This window comes from Mytilus californianus, unplaced genomic scaffold (assembly GCF_021869535.1).
Source record: "Mytilus californianus isolate M0D057914Y unplaced genomic scaffold, xbMytCali1.0.p SCAF_15, whole genome shotgun sequence".
Classification (NCBI taxonomy): Eukaryota; Metazoa; Mollusca; class Bivalvia; order Mytilida; family Mytilidae; genus Mytilus; species Mytilus californianus.
In genome coordinates, this window is record NW_026262637.1 from 26,970,130 (window position 1) to 26,998,115 (window position 27,986).

The 27,986-nt window shown below is 31.9% G+C and overlaps 1 protein-coding gene across 1 annotated transcript in view; it reads right to left on the bottom strand.

The window, feature by feature from the left end:
* Window positions 1-323: 323 nt before the first annotated feature.
* LOC127725780 (synaptotagmin-12-like) overlaps window positions 324-27,986 on the bottom strand; it is a 40,635-nt gene continuing 12,972 nt past the window's right edge. The window contains exons 2-9 of the mRNA XM_052233053.1: window positions 14,127-14,317; window positions 12,960-13,119; window positions 10,431-10,566; window positions 7,076-7,208; window positions 6,020-6,232; window positions 4,194-4,314; window positions 3,087-3,220; window positions 324-984 (exon numbers count right to left, since the gene is read on the bottom strand). Coding sequence (XP_052089013.1) covers window positions 814-984; window positions 3,087-3,220; window positions 4,194-4,314; window positions 6,020-6,232; window positions 7,076-7,208; window positions 10,431-10,566; window positions 12,960-13,119; window positions 14,127-14,294 — 1,236 coding nt within the window. The 5' untranslated portion in view covers window positions 14,295-14,317 and the 3' untranslated portion in view covers window positions 324-813. The remainder of the gene's footprint in view (window positions 985-3,086; window positions 3,221-4,193; window positions 4,315-6,019; window positions 6,233-7,075; window positions 7,209-10,430; window positions 10,567-12,959; window positions 13,120-14,126; window positions 14,318-27,986) is intronic.

Below are 27,986 nucleotides of genomic sequence, written 5' to 3' on the forward strand. Positions count from 1 at the left end.
CGGTACCACTTGCGAATTTCGACAATTAATGTTTTTTCAATGATGCTCAAGGGCAAACCCTAAAACAAATATTGAAGGACTAAAAGTAAAGCAAAACCCGGACAATGAATTAGAGTTATGCATTACTGTGGAACAGTCCTTAGTTTTAAACTTTAAATGAAACCATATTCGTATTTCCATGCCAGTACCGAAGTACTGGCTATTAATATGGTAATACCCTTGGGGACTTACAGTCCAATAGCAGATATATCGACCCTGTGGTAGTAATATCATTTACGCTACCAAATCGAACATTAAAGGCAAGTACAAACGGAATACGTCAAAACAAAACTCATGTTTATTTAGGGGTATAGTATTTATTCATTTTAAATAAATTGAAAAGTAAACATTTTATAGAATGAACAATAAAGGAGTAAACTTAAACAAGCATGGTTTATTTATTATCTTAAAATATATATCAATCACAGATCATACAAGACAACAGCCTCTGATAACCTAACAGTAAAGGGTCACAACATAGAATGGTGAGCAGTTTATAATAAAAAATAAATCTATAGTATCATCAAAATTGTGCTAAAATAAAAGTGTAAATCTAAATTAAAAGTTTTCAGCATATATACATTATTACCTTTCAAAACGTTACATGTTTCTGTCTAATCCGATACTGACTTTGTAACATATGACTAAATAAAGTGGGACTATTTTATCTGAATTGGCCAACTTAGTTTGTATTACAAACAAATATCGATACATGTATAGAAATTGGTAAATCAACAAGCACCCAGATTGTCTATCTTGCTTTGTGGAGTGTTTTCATTTTCGCAAATAATGCCACATTGCCACTGGCTTGCGCAAACTCGACATCATTTGGTTCCAGTGTGAAAGTTCTGTACCGGAAGTGTTAGCACCAACGATGACATGACCTAAAGATGGCGTTTTATTTTCTGGCAAATGTTCAGCAACAGTTATTCTAAGCTGCACCGTCTGAAATAATGAGAGTTAGATTCTGTTATAACATGTTCATTTCCAAAAAAGTAACAACAAAACGTAGATCGGTACGCAAAAGACCAATCATTTAGAGGTTTCTATATTTACAGTAGTCTTAGATAGCTCTTAATTTTGACGGCCGTTTTGGGACTTGCTGTGATCGTTGGACATCAGAGCGCAGTCCATAAAGAAAACATGTAAATTGCGAAGTTTCATTCATTAATTTTACTCCACGCACATGTAACTTTTACTCAAGTACAAGCAAAAGATTTATTTTCCTCAACCCACAATTTTCAGCAGCAGGCTTCACTTTCACTTTGAACAACATATTGCAATCTCGCGTAATACTTTCGCAGTAGTAATCATGGAAGCAAATTTATGCAAACAGGATGACATGTGCTTCATTTGCATGCGATAGATTGCATAAAGAGGCAAAACTCGATAATATCTATAGGTCAAATCGTCCATATGCATAAATTAACCCCAATATTCTATTTGCACAGAATATTATAACGAAGCCACCTGGCAAATTGTTCAAAGTGAAAGAACGAAGAAAAAACGGGGATTGAAGGGAATAACGTTTTCATTTGAGATTCAGAGTATTAGCACGCGATTTAAAGTTACATATTCGTTGAGTAAATCGAATAAGAAAATTAAATGATGTATGATTTATCTACTTGAAAATATATCTATTACGACTTCGAGACAGAGACTTGCCGCCCCAAGTCTTGGTCGACAATTTCCATGTTTTCTATATGGATTGCGCTCTGACCTCCAAAGGCCCTAGCAAGTCACAAAAAGGCCGTCAGACGTCTGGTCAATCTCAGACTATATCCTCATCTATTTTTGTACTGCATCACGTGTTTTGACACCAATCTAGATGAAAAAGAAGATACTTTAAAGATAATAAAAAACTAGTTTAACCTGCTCACGTATTGTTATGCATGGGAGATAGTCATAACAGAAGATGTACACAAATTATATACTGAGGTATTTAATTGAAGCTGTTAGATAGCATTTCGTTTATATTTGACCTCTGCAGATGAATCACTTTCAACATTTGCAGCATGAATTGGTTTGTTAAATATCAGTAACTGAACATTCTGGAACTAGACTATGTAGATCTATTAAACGACCCGAGGAACAGCCATGAATGGACGAAAGTGAAATTTAATGTAACATAGTTCAGTCTTTTATGTAGGACCAGACAAAATAAAATCATTTCAGTTCAAAACATATTGACCAGTGTAAAATCTAAAATTTAATAAATCTATTGATAGTGCAATAATCAATACATAGGAGAAACTAATTGACTAAACAAGGATCATTGCAAAGAGAAACCCATTTTACTAGTGCAATAACTGAAACATAGGAGGAACCATTTACGTTGGCAATAATCGATACATTGGAGAACCTTATTCAGAAATGCCCACAATTAGCATAAAGAGTAAGTTTTATTACGTAAATACAGCAAGTGAAGATGGGTCCAATCTGTAAAGTGTATGTATGTATTCATGACAAATGCTTGTGGTTTTCCTCTTAACCGTAATGAGGTTACACACATTATCATATTTGTGTTTCTAGATAAATTACTAATGTGTATATAACTGTACCACATGAGGAAGTTCTTCGTATGGTTATTGTTTTACTTGTAAGGAAAGTAAAAAAGTAAAATTATGAGATATACTTAAACAATTCGGTTAAGAATTGCCTAATCTGCGAATGATTCACTGAAAAGAATGCACTGAATTAGGATGTCGGAAATTAAGATGCAGAAATAAATCAAAGCATTGTAAACTGAAAAATTTCCATCATCATATCGCTGGATCATTAGTTCATCTCGATTGTTTTTATGTTGACATATCTTTTCTTTTCTGTGAAGTTTTTGTGAATTTGTTTGTCTTGTCGTCGATTTGTTTTTCAAATACATTCGTTGACCACTGAAATCTTTTAAATTAAAAATGCAGAATTAATTAAAAAGAAGCCATTTCCAGTAAAAGGTAAGGGCGAATGGAGAATGGAAGGCGTACTAACAGATTCAAAGGCAGTTTCAATTTGTACAAATCTATTCTGTTACCAGAACTGATATAAATACATACCGGCAAGGCAGTAGCAGGCACAGAAAAGATCATGGCTTCATTAAAATTCGGATGTTTTTCTCCACGTTTGACTGTTGTTTTCTTTTTGCTTATTTTCTTTCCATTTTGCATCAAGTAAACCTTGACAAAAGGATCTAAAACAAATAAAGAATTCCTACTATATTTCATTTATTCAAAGATAAAGAAATAAAGTAATGGGATACAAATGAAAATGAAACTCTATACATGTCGTGCTTACAAAGCGATTTTCTCGATTAACCTTCATCATAAACGCTTAAACGCCAAACATGTTAAAACCAAGGATGTATAAATACACTGTACCTGAATGCGTTAATGTATTTACCAAAGAGAAACTTAAAGAATTATCAACATCATCTAAGAACAAATTTGCATGAGGGAGTTGGGACTCTTTGTTTCTTAATATTTTAGTTAACCAGCAGAGAACGTAAGACAAGTTAAAACACTAACTATTGTGCTAATGATACCATCGGGACTAGTACGTAAGAATGATAAAACGCAATGCGGCAAATTATTTACACCGAGATGGGTTAAAATTGGTATTCATAGTTTGGCCGAATCTAACTTTTAAATGTTATAATGTGTATTTTAACACAATACAGTAACGTACAAATATATATAAAGAAGTATTAACAAAAAACCAAACTCCAAGGTAAATTCAAAACGGGGAAGTCCATAAACATGCTACCAAGTTTATGATGCGCTCGAGGAAAACATCAACCGTTTCTTCTAGGACGATACTTGACACCGAATTAATTGTAGAGCAAATTATTAAAAGCAAATACCGAACTCCAAGATAAATTCAAAAGTGGAAAGTCTATATAAACTCTACGAAGTTTATGATAAAAAAGGACCCTAAAAACATTGAGTCTAACTACGCATCACTAAAATGAAATATCTTCTGTAGATTTGATAATTTTCTTGATGTCTCGTAGGGAAGTTAAACCCGTTCTTTACTTTACTGCAGTTTAATGTACAATGCTTTCTATTGTAAATATAGACAATATGCAGCTAAGGAAGATCCATTTATTATTCGTGATGACAAATATATAACGCTAGTTCCCGAGGGATTATATCAATGCTTCTTACCGCCTACGTCTTTCCCAGCTGTCATTCGAAGAGATCTAGCTTTGACGATTACAATTGTAAGTCTTTCTGCCGTAGGGAGGTAGCTTAAAGAAAACATAATATCACCATACTCTGTCGGTTTCTGAAACAATAATACATTAGTACATTCAATATATTCTAACGATTAACTTGCTTTATACTGCTTTGTCACTATATGCATAAATGCAATCATTTTCTCAAGTTTAGTAGATATGTTATCTAGCATCCAGAAGAAAAGAATGATTTATATTGAAAAGAAATCCAGTCAAACATAGTGATCCTATATTGATTTGGAATTGAAGTTTAGATGGAGCATTCTAACATGACTAAATGAACATTTAAATAGATAAAACGATATTTGAAACTTAAAATGTACGCTTCTATCGCGAAAGTGTGAAAAATCATTAATTGTATACATTAAAATGAACGGAAGAAAAAATGTTATCTATTATCTATTAACCTTATTTCAGTTTTTAAATGAAAATTCATACAAATCGCAAAATATCACAAAAGCTCAAAAGGGCTTTAAAATTTTTAAAACATGTTCGCAAGAGTGAAAGATAAGTTGTATTTCGATAATGACTGAAAGAATAAAATCTACAATTATGTGTATCGATTTTACTTCAATTTTTAATAAAAACTATTCTAACCGTACGATTTGTTCCAATTTGTCACACAGAAACTCTGTTTAGTTTTCTTAAAATTGAACATTCGTTGAACGACTCCTTATTCGTGATGACATTGATATCCATGTGTATAAACAATCACGGAAGAACCAAAAAAGAAGGACGATTGTTCAGTGATATTTCAAAAATCTTAGGCTATCATTCGGGCTACTTGGTCCAGATTTTCGTTGAACTTGAACGAAGAGTTCCGTTTAAATCTAAATAAAGTAATATCGACCTAGGCTAATTGTGTTATACATAGAATTTCTAAAGTTAGCTCGATCTTGGATAATTGAGCTATAACCAGAATTTCTATGGCTAAACTGTGATTAAAGTTAGAAAAAATTTCAGCGTCAGTAGATAATTGAGCACTTAAGGTAAATACATTATATTCAAATGATTTTATATGTTGGAAACATGAAGAAAAAATTTCCAGTGACGATTTTGATTCAAACATTTAAGAAATCACAAGGTTTTTCAAATTGATGCTGTTCCGCATATGGTTTATATACATTCGCCTTATGGAATGAACACTTTTTCCCAATAATTCTATAACAATAAATTGAAAGTATATATAGAAAAGGCTACTGAAATCAGATATTTTGTCCTTTTTTCTTAAAATCAATGCAGTAAATACATTTCCAAATTATATGTTGAGAGTAAATTTGTCTTGAAAGAAACCTGCATCGAAGGTTACTTTAATAATAAACAGAGCGTTTAAATTCAGGACTGTGTAGAGGGTGTACACCCCTTGGATCGAAATACAAATATAATTTTCGATAGAAATCTTCAAAAACATTGTACTAGCTACGCTCTCCGTATTTTGTACCATTACGCACAATAACGCTTCATTTCCTCAGACACTGGATCTGCCTCTGCCACAGTTCCCCTATTTCCTTCTCGTCAAAACATGATAGATAAAGACTAAGTATTAGTATTCTTAAACTAATACTGTTTCAAAAAACCAGACAGTGATTCTCCTTTTTAACACACGACCTTTTTATAGATTAGTTAAATAAGAAGACTAACGATCGATTCTTACGAAATGAGTGATACAATGTTATGCTGGTTCTCACCTTAATTGAACTTGATGCACAATATTTACATAGATTACAAAACCCGGAAATTAACACATCAACTTACGTCATCGATATCTCGTAAATTTAACCACATTTTGATTGGTATACGCAGATCCACGTCACCTACACGTATTTCTGATTCACCAATCACTTTATGTCTGGCATATTTATCCACTGCGAAAACTTGAAACTGAATTATTTTACTGTCTAGCTGGAATGGTTCAATGTTAAATAGAAATCTCTCCTTAAACACCGGATCTGTAGAATGTTTTTGTATCTGTAGATTAGATAAACAATATTCACAATTTATAAAGCTTTGAAAATCAAGATAAATACTATTTTTATAAATAGTTCTTATGTGCAAAAAGGGAACATATTTTTGGGGAAAAATAATTAAGAAAGGTTCTGGATCTTTATTATAATATAGATTTTTGCATTACCTGGTTAAAAGGTATACGGTTGTGCAGAATAAGGACGAAGATGTAGATCTGATTCACCCCTTATGTTTGTGCCTATTAAGATTTAGGTCATGTTTTAATTCGCTTCTTGAGCACATCCGTACATAGATAGTTTCGCAGGGTTAAATACAAAAAAATGGTGATAAAATGAAGTCAAATGTACTTATGGAAAGTATCTTGAAGAATTTCTGGAATATGTTCTGTTTTAACAATCTTGATATTATATGCAATTAAATGTTTAAGTGTAATATACATACATTATGAATTTTCGTAGAGTCTCAGTATAAAAATGAAATGGCGATAATGTGACGTAAAAAGTTATAGTCGAAGAATATCTGGAAATGTTTGTATATATCATTTACTTTCAAATATTTGGCTGATGAAGGTAAATCCAGAATAGCGCTTCGAACGCCTGAAATTTATAAAATGTTGTTTTCATTTTTACAGCACTCGGTCGATACCACTGCTTGGGGACATCAATCCCTGAGAGTATCATCAGCTCAGTAGTCAGTATTACATCATTGACTTTTAAATATTCGACCTTGACCATTCCTGATGATGGTAAATCCAGAAAAGCGCTTCGGACGCATAAAATTTATAAAGTTTTTTTTCATTTCTTATAGATATTCGCAGAACATAATTCTAATGTTTGTTGAACTTACTTTTGTTTGGAATGTTGATGTAGATGTATCCGGTAATATCGTTCCTTTAATGTAAGTATCAAGCGATCCTGAGTATTGGTTTGGTGTAAGGTCTCTTGCTTGTATTATGCTTACCACCAGTTCAGATACTTCCCTGTAAAATAAAAGAAATAAAAATGCAAGGACATTTCACTTTAATTCTAAATCAATTTAAAAAGTGTAGATGTAAGACAGACATTTGTGATAATTGACTGCAAGATGACAATGGATTGATGTTTTACGCCCAGTGTCAAATAAAACATGTATATCAGAACGAGGATATGTTGATATGGTATGATTATGAACCTGACGTTTACTAGACCTGTGCACTAAGTCAGATTTGCAACGTGCTTTTTCATATGCTAATAGTCCGCCAGAATATATTTCACCTTTACCAAATACATTCTGACTCCGAGCCAACCATTCTTTGCTCCGAATTCCAACTGCCGCGTGCCTAGCGTAGAAGCAGCAAATAACAATGTCTAAGTCTGACCCGGCCAGAGATCAAACCCACATCTCCCGCGCTTAAGAAAATCACACTATCAAGAAACCAACGAGGCGGTTCTTAGTTGAGCGACTGTATTTTTTTTATTTGAAACATTGAGTAGATGGACATATCAATTTGTACACGTTATACTATAATTGCAAAGAGAAAATAACAGTTGATAAATAACAAGTACACAAAAAGGAAAGTAAAATACATATTATGTACATCACGACAACTTTACCATTATGTATACATTTGTTGTCTATCAAATAGTATTATTTAACCGACCCTACACCTTTTATCGATTGATATATGGAAAAACAATTTGAAATCATGTATATCGAATGCCGTATATTTGTCTTTGACTAATTTTCATTAACCATGTGTCAGTACCACAACTAGTGGACAGGTAGCTCAGGCATAGACATATGATATATATATACTATCTTTGGTTGCTGCAATTAACAGTGGCTCTAGCGTTGGCCATGATTTTGTATTCATTTTGATGAACTTTCAGTTGTACTTTTTAGATTTTTACTAAAATTCAAAATCACTCGTTCATAGTAGGATATAGAAACTTTGCAAATTCGAATTTTCACCAAAGTGTATTTTTCTGATCTAGTTATGTCGTTGCGATATGACATTTATTTAGAAGTAACATAGATGATATTAGATTTCGAGACTGTATTATTTCCTTTTCAACAAAAAAAACCGTTGTTTTGGGCATACTTCAAGTAACTGCCATTATTTGTATAGTGCCTTTTTTTTTACTGTGCTTGTGTTTTTCGCTTTATAAAACCCAACGTTTTTTCTCTTTAAACATGGCATTCACAGTTTCTTTTAGTGACAGGGATGATTATTGTGTGTGTACAACCCTTATGCAAATCGAGGCCATACTAATTTTTTCAGCAACACTCTGGACCAAAAGTTTTGAACGTATTATTTATATATTTTTGTGCAAAGGGAGATCGCGGATAAGGACATTAATTTGCGAAAGGACTTTCCTTTAATTTAATACAAATATTAGACAGTATACCCCTAAAAAAGTATGCATATGTTACATTTCTGGATTAGCTTACTTTCTGATTATAATAATGTTCGTGTTTACTTTTTTCTTGATTAGAGAGAATAAAATTTGCCTCTCGAACCAAATACGTTTATAGTAAAAACACTTTTTTTGTTGCATGATGTCTAAGAAATTCGTCCTTAAAATTTGTGCACCACGTTATTTGGAAAGAACAGCATGATGTCCACATGCCTAAATCCCTTCATATTTAATGCTTATCAATATCACCAAAATAGATTTAAACAAGAATGTGTCCATAGTACACGGATGCCCCACTCGCACTATCATTTTCTATGTTCAGTGGACCGTGAAAATGGGGTCAAAACTCTAATTTGGCATTAAGATTAGAAAGATCATATCATAGGGAACATGTGTACTAAGTTTCAAGTTGATTGAACTTCAACTTCATCAGAAACTACCATGACCAAAAATTTTAACCTGCCCACTGGCACTATCATTTTCTATGTTCAGTGGACCGTTAAATTGGGATTTACCTTGACCAAAAACTTTAACCTGAAGCGGGACAGACTGACGAACGGACGGACGAACGAATGGACGCACAGACCAGAAAAAATAATGCCCCTACTACTATCGTAGGTGGAGCATAATTACATTGATTGCAATGTTAACATATTCGTGTATATGGAAATTTGACAAAAGCAGATGTTGAAAGTCTAAATTATTCTTTATGTGCCCAAAGCAAGTAGTAATCACACATATGAAATTTGGAAGAAAAATTAAAAAAAGTTAATCTTTTGACTTAAACAAATGTTAAATTTCACATACAACTTTACATGGCAAATAAAGGAAATAGTAGTATCCCGCTGTTCAATAGTCATAAATCTATTTAACTGAAACCAATCCGGGTCACAAACCAAAACCGAGGGAAACACATGAACTAACTGATTGAATGAGATGTTTAAACTTTATTTTTTCGTTTCTTTTTAAAAAGTAAAATAACAAAAATACCGAACTCCAAGGAAAATTCATAACGGAAAGTCCCTCATCAAATGGCAAAATCAAAAGCCCAAACAAATCAAAAGAATGGAAAACAACTGTCATATTCCTGAATTGGTACAGCATTTCTTAATGTAGAAAATGGTGGATTGAACCTGGTTTTAAAGCTAGCTAAACCTCTCACTTGTATGACAGTCGCATAAAATTCCTTTATATTGACAACAATGTATGAGCAAAACAAATAGACATGATAAGTACAAATGTCAGAAATTGGGGAACAGCAGACAACATTATGTTATAATCTTAATCACTATAAAAACAAACAACTATATCAACAAAGAAAAACAAAATGGCATGTAGACACTATAGACAAAGCACTTAAGCAAAAATGAAAGTCAAGAATACAAAAATTGACCATAGCACATTAACACAATGGCAGGATGTATAAATACCGAGCCACGCCTAAAGGATATTACCAAAAATGGACTAAACAGCAAAGGTTAAAACTATACAAAGACAAAAAAAAAGAACACTATCATACGTAATTAAGATGATAAACAACGTCAGTACCTAGAAACAATACTTCAAGACCATCATGTATTATTTGTTAAGCTGATACTGAATATTACAACAAGGTCTTGGTATCTTCCGATGAATCTTATTTTTAGAAAAAGGATGAGACGTTCTTTGACATAACCTTGGTTCATCAGCTTTCTGCTCAGACACTGGTTTAATTTTGCTTGTCTTTTTATCGGTCTTCATATTATAACATGTCCATTTATTTCACAATACAATGTTTCTTAATGTCTCTAACAAAGGGATCATACCTGTCATATTCTAAAGCAAACTCCATTTGACCTATTTTTGGCATGTCTGGTTGCATTTCCAGTACGGAAGAATCAGAGGCTACACTTTCACATGATTCGGCACGCCGTAAACCTTGTGGAATTTCAACTTCTGAACCTAAGTAATAAAAAGTAAAATTTCTACATTTTGTTTATGATTTTAAATTGTGAGGATGATATCATGTTGAAGTTTCATCAGTTTGCAAATACATAAAAAAAATAAGGAATTGCCAAAATTTGACAGTACCACAGACCACAGCTCCCACCTATAATCGAATCCTGCGAAAAATAGACATACAAACAGACAGATACAAAGAACAAACAACGCATTGCAAGGATAGCATATCTTGGTACAGTCACATACTGTTTTGGGGGTAAAACCAGATTTACAGACACACGCACCTCTCGCTTTGCCTTCATAGATCATATCTTGTAAAAGTAATCGCACACATATAATAAATAAACCTGTACTGTTAAGCTACCAAAATGATTACCTCGGACTTGAACAAGGAAATGAAAGATATTACATAATTGGAAAGCAGGTAAAAATGTGTTCGCTAACGACTACAGGAAGCTAGCAAAGGTATCTAGCTAGAGCTGTTGGTTGAATACACTTCAATCATGACAGTTATGAAGGCTCAATATAGAATTTAACTGAAATCGTTAGAATTTATGTAAGCCAGTAAGTATTTAAAATAGTCAGGCTATATGAAGAAAGAATCGTTTTAATTGAAATAGATATAATGTCACGCCTACAGCCCTTGCTGCTAATATATATGCATCTTTTATTTTTAAGTTTCATTTCTATTTACCATTGGGTAAAAACCGTCTATGATTATATTTTAACGAGAAACATTATACATTGTAGATACAAAATAAAATGATGCTAATGATGACTGTCTTTTTTGTTAAATATTTAAAAGTTTGTAACATTTGAAACCCTGCATGTAAATATAACTTATTTGGAGTAAATGCAAGTTTGCGATCACTAAAGCGAGCTTCATTATTATGTATTGTAACAAATTGTACATGTTAGAGTGAAATGCACATGCACATGCGAAACATCGCCATAAAATACGGAAGTTTGTTATTCCAAAATTGAAATCGTCTTCTTTTGTGTCGCATATTTTAGCACTTCTGATATAAAACCCTTTTCGGGGTAAATGAAACCCGGCATCCGTCAAACTAAAAGGGGAAATTGTTTATTATATGACATTTTATAATGTTTTACTTATATGCTTAAAAACTCATTGAAGATATCAGATTCATACTTTGGTACTCCAGACACGCGGTCCGTCTACTTAAAACTCGTCATTGGCGCTCGAATCAAAACAGTCGGTCAAAATTAATTACAAGGTGAAGAGCTTTAAACCCAAATTCCGAAAAATTGTTCAAAATTTAAAACAAATCATTTTAGACGCATGCGTTTTTACCACGGAACTTTATGAAGGACTTCCATCTACCAGATCAACGAGTAATTGAAGTTCTCTAATTCAATTTGTTCAATGATGCAATAATCTACCTTAAAAAATACGCATAGCAGTCTTTGGAATATATCTATATAATTATAATCAAAACATTGACAGACTAAATTTGTGCATTTTCTATCAAGTCTTTAAGTCTTTAAAAGCATTCGATGACCATGGTAACACGTTTTAAGAATGATTTCGCAATATTCAAGCTAAATTAATAAATTGAACTGAAATGAATTCTCAAACAAAATACCCTGAATATGTCAGGTAGAAGTTTATGTTTATGTTACATTATCAAATATAGTTACTTGTATAAGTATTTGCAACTTATGTTTCTATCAACATGACCAGCTAATGAAGAAAGAGAGGAACAAACTAAATCCTTTGGGAGATCATTAACACTTATGCAGGTCTACAGAAATAATCGTTATTTATGAATTATAGAACTGGGACAGAATTGATAAAAGTTATGATTGCTTTACGGCGAAGGTTGATTTCTATTTGTAATAATGCTAGAAAGTGTTTGAAGGAAACAAAGAATAATTTATCGACAATTAAATTACAAAATAAACGGTTTATGTGTTCGACTTTACAAAGAGAATTCATCCATTCGTTTATATATTGTCTACTTACAGCAATATGATCCTGGGGTTACAATTGATTATATTTTATACCTTTGAAAGGATCACATAATACTTTAAACAATTCCAATCGGTTACTAGATACAATGAAATATAGTGTCTTATAGGATTTTCTACCCCAAAAACAGCTTACCTAAGCTTTATTTGGCAAAACTTTTCGGAATTGTATGGTCCTAAATGCACTTCAACTTTGTTTTTTTTTAGGCTTTTAACTCTTTTGATTCGAGCGTCACTGGTGAGTCTTTTGAAGACGAAACGTGCGTCTGGCGTACAAAATTTTAATCCTGACATCTTTGATGAGTTTATTGACATAAAATGCAGTTTTAGAACAGATTCGGTGCTGTACAAATGTTGAAAATATGTAAGGAATGCTATACCTGTAATGATTTGAAACATACCGATTGATGCATTGCTTACAGATACAGGACTACTTCTTGAACTTTCATCCAATGGTGGTGAATATCTATCTGGCTGACCATATCGGGGATCCTTTTGTATTGTATCATACTGAACAAACTTTCCACTCGGATCCAGTACAAAATCAGATTCAGAATTAACCTAAACAATGCATTGAATAAATTGATTTAACAGTGTCAATCTTTGAACATCACATAATTCATTCATTCACATGAGGGTCAAACTTTTAAAGTTTTAAAAACCTGATTAAAATTTAATATCGAATATTCTGTAAAATATGATTTAAACTTGTCTACAAAAATTGGTACTCATTACATATATTAACACATATTCGTGAGTTGGAAATACTGAGTTCGTGTAAGTACGAAATAGATATTAACACGAGAGGTGTTGTTAAAATAGACAAACATGATGGTAAACTATTTTGTTGGTTCTTGCATGTACTAAATATTTGCGGTCTAAAATATATTTCATAATTGGCAAAATCTATGCGTTTTCCTCAAGGGCCTTTTACATGACGTCACAACTTTATTTATTATGATGTCCAGTATTGTATGCTTTGTATTACTTCATTTTCTAAGAAAACATAAACAGAAATTTTCAATTGAAAGAACAAATTTCAGTAAAAAATGAGGCCGAAAAACACTTATTTTGCACCCTGTCCTTTTACATCGCAAGATATTCGAACCAAAAAGAATTTGTCGAAATCTGAAAGACAATATATGCAGCTTAATTTCAATTAAAATTTCTATTTGTTAAAATTTCCGTCGTAAACATTTTTCTATAAAAATACTATAAATTGTTAAAATCAATCAAAATACAGTTTTGATCTATCTTTAGTGATTTCAATTTTTATCACATGATTAAAAATAACCATACCATTGGTCAAACCCCAAAGTACACGCCTGAAGCTGATACACTGTGAATTTTAGTAATGACTGATAGACTTTGAAAATGCCCCTGATGTGAAATAAGCACAGTGGAAATAAGCTAGAACAATTTGAGAAAATAAAGGAATTTTTCAAAAAAGTGGTAACCAAAGATTTCGAGAACCCATTTAAAAAATAATGGGAAATACAAACTCATACGTTCTTAAGAAGAAAATTAATATCTTTCTGAAGTACAAATAATATAATAGAAGTACATACCATGTATCCATTAAATTGGTCATGTTGTGTCAATACGTCTTTTTCCTCGCCACTTGCAAAACAGTGAGTCAGTCGGTATGTCCCAAATAACCTCAGCAAGATGGCAACAATAATAGCAACAACTATACATAATGCAATCACCAATAGTGCTGTTTCAGCGTCACTCATACTCCCAATGACTCTACATCAACCTACAGAACAGAAGTATAGATTGTTATTAGTGATCGTGGTATGAATGACTCATTTGCTAAGACTATGAATGATGCAGCTTACAAATAATATTAAGATTGATTATTTTATATCATGAGAACATTTTTCAACCTAAGGACACTTCCTGTTTCAGTGCGTAAATTTCATTTTGTAAACGAATTTAGCACAATATAATAAAGTTTCCTACATATGAAATGCTCGAATGTCTATAGCACTTCCGTAATATGTAACACGCAAAGGTTTTTTCGTGTGTCTTGAACGATGAAACGTTTGTCTTTGTACGTGCACATGTAGAGTGCCAACAAACATGTTATAAAAAATTAGGGGAAGACCATTTGATATCCGGGGGAAGGGGATTGTTTACGGATGGACTATTCATTTGAATCTGTTATTACGCATGCTCTCAAATATTTCCTGCAATTTGTATTGCAGAATATTCATTTTCATCCTGTCTTGGGTAAAATTATTTATTTTCAGCTCTTACAAGGCAATGATATTCATTTTCAAAATCATCCTGCCCCCTTAAAAATCAAATGGTCATTCCGTTACAGAGCAAAACTATCATTATAAGGCATTCCACAAAGAGGAACAGAGAATGCATGGGATATTTGCTACCCTGATGTTGATATAAATATAAGAGGTGGTATGATTCCCAATGAGACGACTCTCCACCAAAGTCCAAATGACGTGGATGTAAGAAACAATAGGTCACAAATAAGTGTGGTCAAACAGCAATCATTTTATCAGTCAAATCATCAAAGTGTTATTTTAGATTAAGCTGTCAATTTTTTTATAATTGACAGTAAAATTAAGCTGGTTACAGCTCTCCTTATCTTTATACTGTAACGTAAGAAGATGAACGTTTCTTGAGACATTTGATTCATTGTTCAATAAACCGGAGGAATATTTTTCGTTTTGTTTTTACCTTTGAAGGGTACAAATCTGATTAACTAATGTTATCGATTGAAATACAAGAGCATCAATTATTTGATAATTGAGAGTTGTTCAAATTGTCAGCGGAAGAACTTTGATTGAAGATTTTGTAATTTGACAGTGACATATAGATGTCATTACTTGAAGGCACTTTATGAGTATATTAATCATTCCGGTCATTCATGTTCGAAAAAATTAACTCAAGTCCATTTATCATTTTAAAAAGAACAGTAGTTTGTTGAAAAATTCTACAATTTTTTATACTTGAAAACTGTGCTTTCATAGAATAAGTCCATTTTACAAGTTTTAGAAGAGAGGCGAAAGATATCAAAGGGACATTCAAACTCACAAGTCGAAAATAAACTGACAATGCCATGGCAAAAAAAGAAAAAAGACCAAAAGACAAATAACAGTATACAAAACACAACATAGAAAACTAAAGACTGAGCAACACGAACCCCACCAAAAACCGGGGATGATCTCAGGTGCTCCGGAAGGGTAAACAGATCCTGCTCGCCATGTGGCATCATTTCACCTTTACAGTAACAGTGTACAAGGCTAATAATAATGTACCTTATTATATGACTATAACATTTATGATATCTCATTGGCTAAAATCATAATGACTCTTCTTTTGTTAAATATTATATTCACCGCAGGAAAAATCAAGAGAGGTTAATTTAAGATTAAGAAAAGCTAGCGTGTACAAAACAAATACACAGGCTTAGGTCAAAAGTGTTTCACCAATCGGAAATTCCCCTATTATTTCATATTAAAACACAGTTTAATAATAATTCTACTGAAGATATTTCTTGTCCGAAAATGAATAAATTTTGTTTTTCATTAGATACAGAAATATCTGCAGTTTCTTGCAATAATTGTGAAATATATTTATGATTTGTATTTTAAGGGAAATCACTCATCGTCTGTTTAAAACAAATATGAATTTCTGCATGAAAAAAATCATATGGCTTTATACGAAAAATGACACTTAATTTCAAAATTTGTATACAAATAATGATTTCTCAGTAATTACATTCCATAAAAGTATTTCATAATAAGCAGAAAAAAATGTACACATTTATGAGTTCATCATTAGATTAAAAATTTCAACAAAATTAGACCTCAAATTAGTTTTTGACAATAGTTTTTAATAATGTGTTTTTATATGAAATAATAAGGTTTCCAATAGGGGAACCACTTTTGACCTTAGACTGTAGTTATTTTCCTAAGAACGTCAATGACGTAGGTTTTATTAAGTTATGCAAATTTTCTTTTTTTTTCTGTGTTATTTTTTTGTGTGTAAATTTTATTGAACTTTTTAATGCTTAACTTATAAAAGTTGTAACTGCCAAAGCAGATATCATATGCAGTATAGAAACAAGTAACATTTGAATATCTCGTGCAAAAATTAGAAAATTAAAGATGGATGAAAAAGTCATTTTGATTTAGTCAAATGATTGTTGACTTTTGATATTAGTTGATACAATGATTTTCCATCCTCGGCCGTTTGACTCGGTAAAAGTCATATATCCGTGGTTGATAAATAATTGTATAATAATACTCCGCTTAACTTTTACAAAACCTTTACAGTTTACACCTTTCGTATTGTGTAAACAGGGAGAAAAAGTGGTTGTTAGCGAGTTTTACTTGATTAGTATATATTTTACCAAGAATTCATGAACCAGACAGTTTAATTCTTAAGTAGCGTTAAAAGAAACACCGTTGGATAGATCGATTGCAAAGAATAAATTGTCCTGATAATTAATGGTATATACGTCTTAACACTCACATGACAAGGTAAACTATAAGTTATATGTCATCCTATAACTATTTTCTTCTCTTCAATATAAGCATATAAGTATAAGTTTCGTTTTGGCCTTTCTTCCGTCAATTTTGAATGGAGTTTTCATATGTCATTAAACAGATAGGACATACGTTTACTAAACAACACCAAACGCGATACTGGGAAAAACATGGAAATTTGAATGAGCAAACAAAACAACACCCTAAATGCAAATATAGTTGCTTTATAACACGATCATTCCCTCATAAGATGGCTCTATCAAATCATTTTGCCTTAAAGAGAGAAAAGTCACGTTCGGAAATCTCCAACAGAAATTTGCAGTAGTAAACACAAGAAGTCACATTTACTACAGTCACAAGATGACGATAATGTAAAGAAGGTCTAAAACAAAGTGTTCCAATAAATTCATTTTTCTCACAATGAAATGGAGCTAACAATGCGTGCTACCTAATACATATGCCAAAATATTAATGTGATTCTAAATAAGACGAATTCCAATTCTATATACATAATTAGGAGTATTAAAACGTAAACTTGTTTTATTAGTCCCGTGAGTACATAGTCTAAGAGTTAAGTAACAAAAACCTCATTAGTAACTTGGCAAGGGAAATTAAGTATTGGCAGCATGTTTGCTTTTCCTCATCTTTTGTATAATTTTACAGAAATGAACCGAAATTTTGTTGTACAGCTTTTAGGAAAATATTAAAAGTAACGATTAGAATTGACAAATTAGCAAAGTCGACTTCACAAAAAGTTATATAAAGATGCATTTGTAATGTATGTCCTGCTGCTTCTTCGAAAGTCTTAATTGCGTGTTGTATGTTGATAGGTCATGGATATATAATTAAATTGAGACAACAAGTTCATCACATGTCAATTATTCAAAGAAATTAATGTTATTCATTTCGACGGTTACTTGAATTTCGGTAATGGCGGATTGAACCCATCGACGGCAAATACATATGAAGAAGAAATGATCAATAAATTGCATATATAACTAGTGAACACTTCTTTGTGATTCTTTTATTCGTTGTCCGATAAAGGTCATTTTTTAAATATCAATTTCAAACAAACAGACCATTGCAGGTTAGAGCACAAATCTGGACAAAGTAAAAATGTAATAGGCAACGAAAAACAAGTCGTTGAAGAAGCACAACTACGAAACTTTATCTCATACAGTAACACACTAGTAAATAAATTTTGAACTGAAATGACCATTTTGATCTGAAAAGCACTCAAAAGACTGAATAATAAGAAACTCATCTTTGTTTAGTATTTCAGTAAATATTTGGGCTTATATTCACTGCTGTAAATTCAGTAATGTTCAGTTCATTTGGTTGTAGTCAATAAAGATATCTTCAGTCTATTTTCAGACTGTTAAGTAAATGGTATTTACCTATACAAAACAACAAAATATTAAAAAGATAATGAATAGTACTGATATGACTAAAGGCGAAAAGTCTGAACAGTACTTAATTTGTAGTAGAAAAAAAGATGATTTTAAGATGAAAATGATCATTTAAGACTAAAATGCATTCACCAGTGATACATCGTACAATGGTCATTATAATAAGCTTCAAACACCTAAGGCACTGAAGTTCTTTGACATATTTGACTATATTTGCACATGGTATCAAGTACTTATTTTTGTCATCATAATTGATTATTGCTTAGGCCTAACGGAATGTATATATATGCGGCATTGGGAAAAATGAAAAAGAGGAATAGAGCTATATATGTGGTTTGAATCAGATTAACATTTTCAAACACTTTTGTTTGGTACTTTGTATTGTTACAGATATATTTTTAAAAATATTTCTAAATACTCAGTTCTGAATATTTTATCCGAGTATTCTACTATTGAAAAGTGGATTTTCCTAAAAATGTGACTAAGGTCTTAAAATAGATTACGTAAATGTAATATCCACTGTAATGAAACGATGTTTATGTTTATCGAATATAAATATTTTGTTCTACCTTTAGAATAAAAAAAATGCCGATGTCTGCAAAAAAATAAAATAGTCAATATAATATTCATGCATCAACACTATTATTAGATAATTAAATAGTGTTCAAAGCAATGCTAGCCTCATATTCTAATTAAAAGTTATATACTTCAATAAGATAAAGAACAGAACCACGCTATATGGTAATAGTTTCAGATATTAATCCAGTGGAAGAATATTAATGATAAGTTGGATGTATATTAATATAAAACCTTAAAAGCAATACAAAATAAAACACAACTGTATCGAACGTAAAATGTATAGGCAGTTCTCGGTAAATATGAAATTAATTAGGAAAATTCCCTCACTCATAACTGGGTTAATCCGTACTCGGGTCTATTAATCTGATTTTCAATGTAACAACACAGGCGATTGATCTATTAGTGATCATGAAGACAATATAAGTTAGTAGGAATTTTAAAGGCTTTGAAAAGGCAAACTGCTTTATGTTTGATAGACTATATGCTCAGCGAAATGACTGTCATTTGTTTTCAGATGCATTAAGGAAACCCAAGTTTTTTATCATCAGATTTACAAAACGTTTTTATCATTAGAGTTACACAAAATATAATAAAACGACAATAAACACATCGGTAATGCATTATGTTACCTTTTAGCTTTTCTAAGTACTCTTAGTTAAAATGATTTAGATAAAGTGCATAACGTTTGTACGTATTTTATAGAAATGAATACAATTAACATGCTAAAATCAGTTGTTACACAACAATTTATTGCAGTGGGATAACCATGATATACTGATAGAGTCTGTCAGGAAATTTACCAAAATTGGAATTGAAAGATAAATAGTGTTTCAGTATTGTATGAGTCAATGCTATCAGGTATAATCCAGTAAAATCATGAGCAGATTGTAACGTCTAAGTACACCAAGGAACATAGGGCTTACAGGTCTTATAGTTTTGAAGAAAAATACACTAACGGTTTCCGAGATCTGCCGCAGACCAATTCCTGTGGTGGAGAAGGAACGATTAAAAAGAAGAAACGGAGTCAAAACAATAACACTTAATTATATTTGTTACTCCTTTTTAATCTGTCTAAAAGGATGAGTATTAGACGAGATTCATAATTTCTGTCAATTCATCAAATATGAATTCAACAGAATTACAATCGTAATTATATAATCCAATAGATAAATATGGAAAATTCAATTAATTCCCAAAGGGAAATAATTTTTCACAATTTCCCTGGATTTATTATTTAATTACAAAATTCCTTTCATAACAGTTCTTCAAGAAGGTCTTTTTATTGGAAAGCATACTCAAAGGATTGAAAGTTGAGAATGAATGGCTAAATATTCAAAACTAGTTACAAGAAAATGCAAACATAATTAAATGTTACGTGATGACAACAATAGTATTGATGTTTGGTTTCAATCAAAGCAAACATTTAGTTCAGTTAAGACTTATACAAAAAATAAAACTGATTTCAGATTTACCTACTGCAGTATTATTAAGACAAAGAGGGAAAACATGAGACCTATTAGGTACAATAAATGGGAATTTCAAAAGAAGTATCTTCGCAGTACACATTCTTATAAACATGCATAATATCCGTGCTTGGAATCTTTTATTGATGAAAGTAAAACAGAACAATTAGGAAATACTCGGGTAGAGAAAAATATCTGTGGCCTTTTGAAAAAAACAATTTTTGAAGAAAAAATATTAAAATGAATGAAACCAACGTCATTTTATAACGAAAGGGAACAAACCAGGAAGACTACATTAATGAGTATTACATTATAAGAGATATGTATTTAACGACATACGTGTTCAGTTAGTCTTATCTGCAAGAGTATCTTCAGATTGTCACTTCATCATAATTCAAGCACAATCTACATTTACTAAAGCATAATGTTCTTTTCTGTATCATGTTTCTTATGTTTTAAGGGTTAGACTTTTTTTTATTTTAAATATAAATAATGGAGAGTTTCATGCAGAACCTTAACCGGGTCGTAATTACGTTAACACCTGATGGCAGTAAAATGATATGTTCAATCAAAAAGCTTCCTAGAGTTTACTTGGAACCGTCAATAAATGTCGGGAAATTGGAAACATGATCTGCCAATGAACAAAAGACATTGATTTAGTTTCTTTCATCCAGCCCGATTTACTAATTAATGGAAATCAGGAAAATTTGGCCATGGATATAATAAAGATCAAATGCATCGTCATCTGATATGAAATTAGCAAGAAGGAAGAGTGGTATAGCAAGAAAAAAGAAAAAGATATGAAATTAGCAAGAAGGAGAAATGGCACAGCCAGAAAAAAGAAAAAGATATGAAATTAGCAAGAAGGAGGAGTGGTACATCCAGAAAAAAGAAAAAAAACATAATTTACAAGAACAATTATGTAATGTGAGCTATTGTTCACTAGTGATATCCCCTCTATAAGTGTTCAGTAAACAGACTTTAATAAGCGATGGATTTGAATACGCATTATATGATATAACATGCACACATGACGTTTGAAGCCAAATGTCGGGAAGCTTTGATTTGTTACAGTAGTTCTTATGCAAAGTGCGACGAAATTTCAAAAACGGACAGATGGAAGGACAGAGGTTAAACCAAAGTTACCCCTTATATCGGAACGGGGGTATAAAGGGACACAACTTGCACTTCCTTTCGTCCGAGTATACTCTGTGTTTAAGTACAAGTAATAAATAGGTATGGAGTATATATCTGCCAAACTTTTTTAATGAAGCGGTGTTCAAATTAAACTTCTCTATATTTAAAAAGAATAGATGCTTAATGCTGACTCTTTCCAGTAGCAAATGTTAAAAATGCAACTCAAATTACTAGCATTAAGACTGATCACTGAAATATATTATCATGATATTAAAATGATTTCAAATATCCATAATACTACAGTATTTTTTTTAATGATATCAAAGTATTCAGAAACTTTAGAAATAACAAATACATGTATACTTAATACAGATAGGATAAAAAGGAACTACATCAATAAAGGAATGAAGGTTATTTGCTACCTCTATTCTAATTCATACTAAAATTTATAGTGCGCGAATATTTATAACTTCTCCAGACAAAACGATCTTAGATAAACACGTTTCAACAACGACTTAACAGAAAGCTGCTGCTAATAATCACTAGCTCTACCAATATTTATTGGTTTCCAAAACTATACTAGAAACCTTACAAATTTCGGTTAACATATGAATGCAGTAAAAGTTTAATATAAATTGTCTGGTCTTCTAACAAGTGTGCTTACAGCCGTTATATATCTTGTTATAGAAATCAAAAGTCAAAATCACCAGGAGCTTTGGGAATGGTAAAAATTAGTTCAAATGAATGTAGGAGAAGGTATAATAACTTTTTGGGCACTTGAAACCGAAAATAAAAGTTTAATAAATCTAAAGACATGACTGTAATTATATAAATATATGAAGTAACGATAAAACATAAGTAATGGTATTTATACATGTTTTTTTAATTGTGCTACATATATTTGCTAAAGAGCTTCGTAGATGTTCCATGTCATGCAAACTCTGACAAAATTACCTTATTTTGAGATCTTGCAATTAAGATTTTGATATCTGCTATGAACCTACTCCAAAGATATTTTTTGCTGCAAGATGTATAAAGATATTAATGTTGGTAAATTATCTTTGACTTGGCTCATATCTAACATGAAACTTTTTCAAGGAAAGAAGCACAAAAAGATTTAGACAGGTTCCTGGTACATTTACATATGGCAGGGTTAACCTTGTCATTTGAGTACACAACAGTCCTTTTATAATCCGTTTAAACACATATAAGAATGTCCAACAAAAGTCAGTTAAGAAAAATAATTTTCTCTATAGATTATTTCAGTGGTATAGGCAGCTAAAACATTCGAAGTTCCTGGAAGCAAAATAAAAACAGGGAGATGTGATATGATTAACAACTATCATTAGACCAAAGGACAAAGATGTGAAGAGTTAAATGTAACCGTACAGCCTTAACCAATGAGCAATTTCAACCATAGTATGTATAAAATGGCCCGGTATGACAATATGTCCAATAATTCAAAAGATAAAAAAAAAACAACGGCCGGATTAACACTATATATATTTAACAATGACCGAAAAATAATTATGGCAGACAACAACCAACGACAATCACAGGTACCACGCTTGGAACAGACATTCAAAGAACTTAGAGGGTTCCAATTTGCCTACGAACGCTCAACCCTGTCTCAACAAACCTGGGATTATGATGCAACAGCAAGAACAACCAGTAAAAATTAATTAGAAAGGATTTATCAGATCGGTGCATAGCCCAAAATAAATAACAACACGACACAAGACACAAAGTACCAATCAAAGAGTACTCGCAATGCTAAAAAAGAAGTGAAAAATACCAACGGGACATTTAAACTCATAAGTCGAAAATAAACTGACAACGCAATGAGAACTGTTTTGGAATTGTTCAGTTATTAATGTAAAACAAGTATAACAAAAAAACCGAACTCCAAGGCAAACTCAAAAGGGGAAGCCCATAAAATCTGATAAAAGCAAACGCTATCAATCCACCGAACAAGCGAAAAACAACTGCCATATTCCTGACTTGGTACAGTCTTTGAGGGTTTTGGTTAGTGAGTTGTAGTTTTTAATGTGCCGCCTCATGTCAGTTCATGGTGACATCAACCAAATTTGTTATCTTTTGTTTTCTTATTTCAAAGCCCTAAACACTGCCCATAAAAGAATGTCAACTTATTTACACATTACTTCATACAGATTATTAGAATATATGCTCGGCAAGTTACAGAAATTGATTATTAGTCATTTGAAAAATTAGATATTAGTTGCGTATACTAGAGAAGGAGGAATTAGGGTCAAAACGTCCAGTCTATTATAGATATTTTCGACAGATTACACTTGATATAACTTTTTTCATTTCTTTTTGGAAATTTTGTTACATTCATTTATTCGAATTAAAACGACATTCTTTTAAATCTTGGCAACTAGTCAAAATAATAGATGTTATATGCGTGAAAAGTCGCATGGGATTGACCACTTTACCAATTGACATATCTTGAATTTAATATTAACTATTTAGGGTTGAAATATGTCGATTTAAAATATTTGAGATTGATAGTTGTGTAAGTTTTAGTGAATTATTCATATTTCAGACTGAGAAATGAACGTGAGTTCCAATAAAATAAGAATCAATTCAGAGAATCTAAATGCATCGTCGGTTGCGCTTTTATATAACAATTTAATCTGCTGCTATAATGTACATGCAAAAGCAAATCAAGACTGGATGATTGCTAGAACGTTACCTTTTATGACTAACTCTCAAAAATACAACAGGGCGAACCAATAATTTTACAAAAAGAGAAGTGTAGCAATAAAAAAACACAACTTTCTTGTTGATTGCGTTCTAAAAAAAAAACATTCTACTTGAAGCCTTGTAAAGTGGAAAGATTTTGGTCAAACATTTCAACAGATAATATACATGATACATTTCAAACAAGTGGTGGTTCATGTCTATCATACTTGTTTTTCGTTAATTGTTTTGTTATAAATTAGGCCGTTAGTTTTCTCAATTGAATTGTTTCATATTTTTCATGTCGGGGCCTTTTATAGCCGACTATACGGTATGGGTTTCTCTCATTGTTGAAGGCCGTACGGTTGCCTATAATTGCTTACATCCACTTTATTTGAACTTTGGTGGATAGTTGTCTCAATGTCTCAATGGCAATCATACAACATCTCCTTATTTTTATATTAACAACAACAACAGCTGCCTATAGTCCTAAGTCACACACTAAGGATTTTTACTGCCGTCCTTGATATGACTATTCCCGATTAAAATTTGTCAAAAGTCTAATCAAAATCCGATGATTCGTGGCTACAAACTCAAAAAAATTATAAAAACATCTAATTAATCACGACAACAATCAGATGTTGTTCAGGAAGCGTCCCGATTAATCGTTTCCTGTCGAATTCGTCCCGATTACCCCGTTTTCAATCCGATTCTGATCCTATTTATATCTTTCGCATGATACAAATCCACAGAATCTGTCCCAACAGCGTCTCAGTTCTCATAAATGCGATCCAGCAGAGATCAGACAATGACCAGACACTGAACCGATTCGGAAGGAAGACATTCGTCAAGATTTGGCAAAAAACGGCAATGCAAAATTCCTCAGATCATTATATTTGGATATTTTGGAGCGTTGTTGCAGTCGATTTATGTTAGACACAAACACTTTTCGATTTGGAACAGTTACAAAATAACTGCCACAGTAGAATTTACCAACTGTTACAACTTTTACATCTATCATCAGTCATAAAACGACCTTTACTGGTATGGACAGTTGATTTTTTGTACAGTATTGGCTCGCTGAAACATTACCAATCCGAAGGACTCTGTTTCGAACGTATACGACTGCGTTCAGACAACGATATGACATTCCAGATAATTGAGGATGGTAATCCAACTTTTTCACTTTTCGTGTCGTAGCACTGTCTGATCGCAAACGGGAGCCAAAATCAGCTATGTGTGAACACCGCATAAAGTAGAAGAACAGTAACTGTAAATGTAATTTATTAAGTATTAATAATGTAAGATTTATTATCTTTGTTAAAGTAAAATTCATTTCGTGAACGTACGCACATAGCCCTTATAAACATCTACAGGGACTTAACTTGAAATGTGTGTGTTGCAAAATTCAGTGTGACTTATAACAGATAATGTTACCTGTACAAGCCAAAGTGAAAACTCTTCCCTAATTACAGATGACATTAGATGGCTCCATATATAAGATGATTTGAACCATTTCCCCAATCTTCTCACTGGTGTCATTTGAGAATTTTATTATCAATGTACTAGGATTTGCCATGCATGTGCCTACACGTTTAAATACCGTGTGCACAAACCTATTGTTCATTTTTTATTTTAAAAAATGTAGTGACAAATTAAAGCAAAGTAAAGATCAACAAAAAACCCACAAAACAAGCAAATATTTTGCACACACTAATCCAACGAGGATCCATGATATTTAGACAACATATGTTTATTTTTAATTAATTGCAAACTTTAATTTCCCGTTATATCGTTTTGTTTACCTTGGGCATATTAAAGTAAAATTTTGTATCTGTTAGAAACGATTCATTATTAGATATATAATAAAAGCAGACATTTGTGATCGACCAACAATTCTGATATCGTGCTATAACCATAAGTTCATATTATCGATCACATATAGAGATGACAAAACTAAAATGTTAGGTCTTCAATCAAAACATCTTTTTTTCTGTGGTTTTAATCACAAATGATAGAAGATGGAATTTTGTCGTGATTAAATAAATGTACTGTAACACATCAATACTAATAACGCTTTTTTTTCCTTTCGTTTTATAGATATTAGCATTGTTTTTACTTTTAGCTCCAAACAACGGGATACAGTAAACATTGCCGGATCGTACTAGAAATGAATGAATAAAAACGAATGCTAATTATTTTGATAATTTCAAAAATTTAGACATAAAACCCAAGTTATTAGAAATATTCACATGCATATGATATTTAAGTAAATCGTAATGGAACAAAAAAAGTTAACATCATAGAGTTCTGATAACAATACAAAAATACTAAACCATTTCTATCCCAGACTTGTATACCAACAGTAAGAAATTGAAATAAAGAGAATTGGAGAAAAGATTAATGGTGGCCACTAACAAAAATGTTACTTAACCAAGAAACTATAGTGGCAAAATTGATGACACATCTTCAAAAGTTTTATTGGTGTCTCTGGAAGTTTTGCTAGCTCCATCTTGCATTTATTAACCTTTCACGAGATATCTCAAGTCATCGGTTTAGATAACCTCAAGTGTGTTCCTATATTCGTTGCCACAATACAATCCTTCTTTCCTCTTTCATAACAATACCAAAGACAGTACGACTTTTCACATGACTCTTTTTTTGTCCTCAGCATCAATAATCTTGTCTATAGTGACGAATTCGAGTTCATCCTAGTTTAAGGTAGGATTTAGGTCGATCTTTGGCCCCTTTCATATTATGTAGACATTGACAGTTGTTTGTCTTCTTGTCTTTTTTTTCCCTTTTTTTGTCATTCTACTGTCTGTCTTCATTAGGGAGCTACCATTTGATTTTTATGGGGGGCTAGGAAGAAATATTTTGTCCTGCATTTTTTTTAGTTGTAATCTCTGTCCTGCCTTTTTATTTTTCACTCTTTTCGGTCCTGCCTTTTTTTTTATTAGTTTATCCTGACTTTTTTTACATAAATTGTCATCCTGCCTTTTTTTTGCAAAATTTCTCATCCTGCCTTTTTTTTTACTCAAAACACCTGTCCTGCCTTTTTTTTTAAATTTCATCCTAGCATCTCCTGATTTTTATATCTAGCACAGACTCGTATCTTTAAATTACGATTTTAAGTCAAATTGATCTGCAGTAAAATCACTGATGTACAATGAACAATGTAAATAAGAATTGTGTCCGAATTTAGTGTCTATGGTCTATCATATGAAAATACATTTGTACCATTGAAACGGTGTGAGCATATAAATATTTTGTCTTGTCGACAATGATTTTTGATGAAATAACTTTGTCCTCTATACGAACTGCAGACGCAGACACAAAAAAAACTATCTTAATTATTTGTTTAAGGAATCACTGGAATATTTTTTTCTGTCTATTCGAAATAACATCAAAAATGTGGTGATGACGTCATGGTTACATGACAAAATTATGTCTATGAGCTGATAGACAAAAACTTTCAGCCAATCAGAAGACGTGCTACATTCAAAGTTAAATTATAAATTGATAAACCTACTGTTAAAAATATGAATATTTGCAGGAAATAGCATTTCTACGTATGAACTAATTAAATGACATTTTTACGGATGAACTAATGATATTTC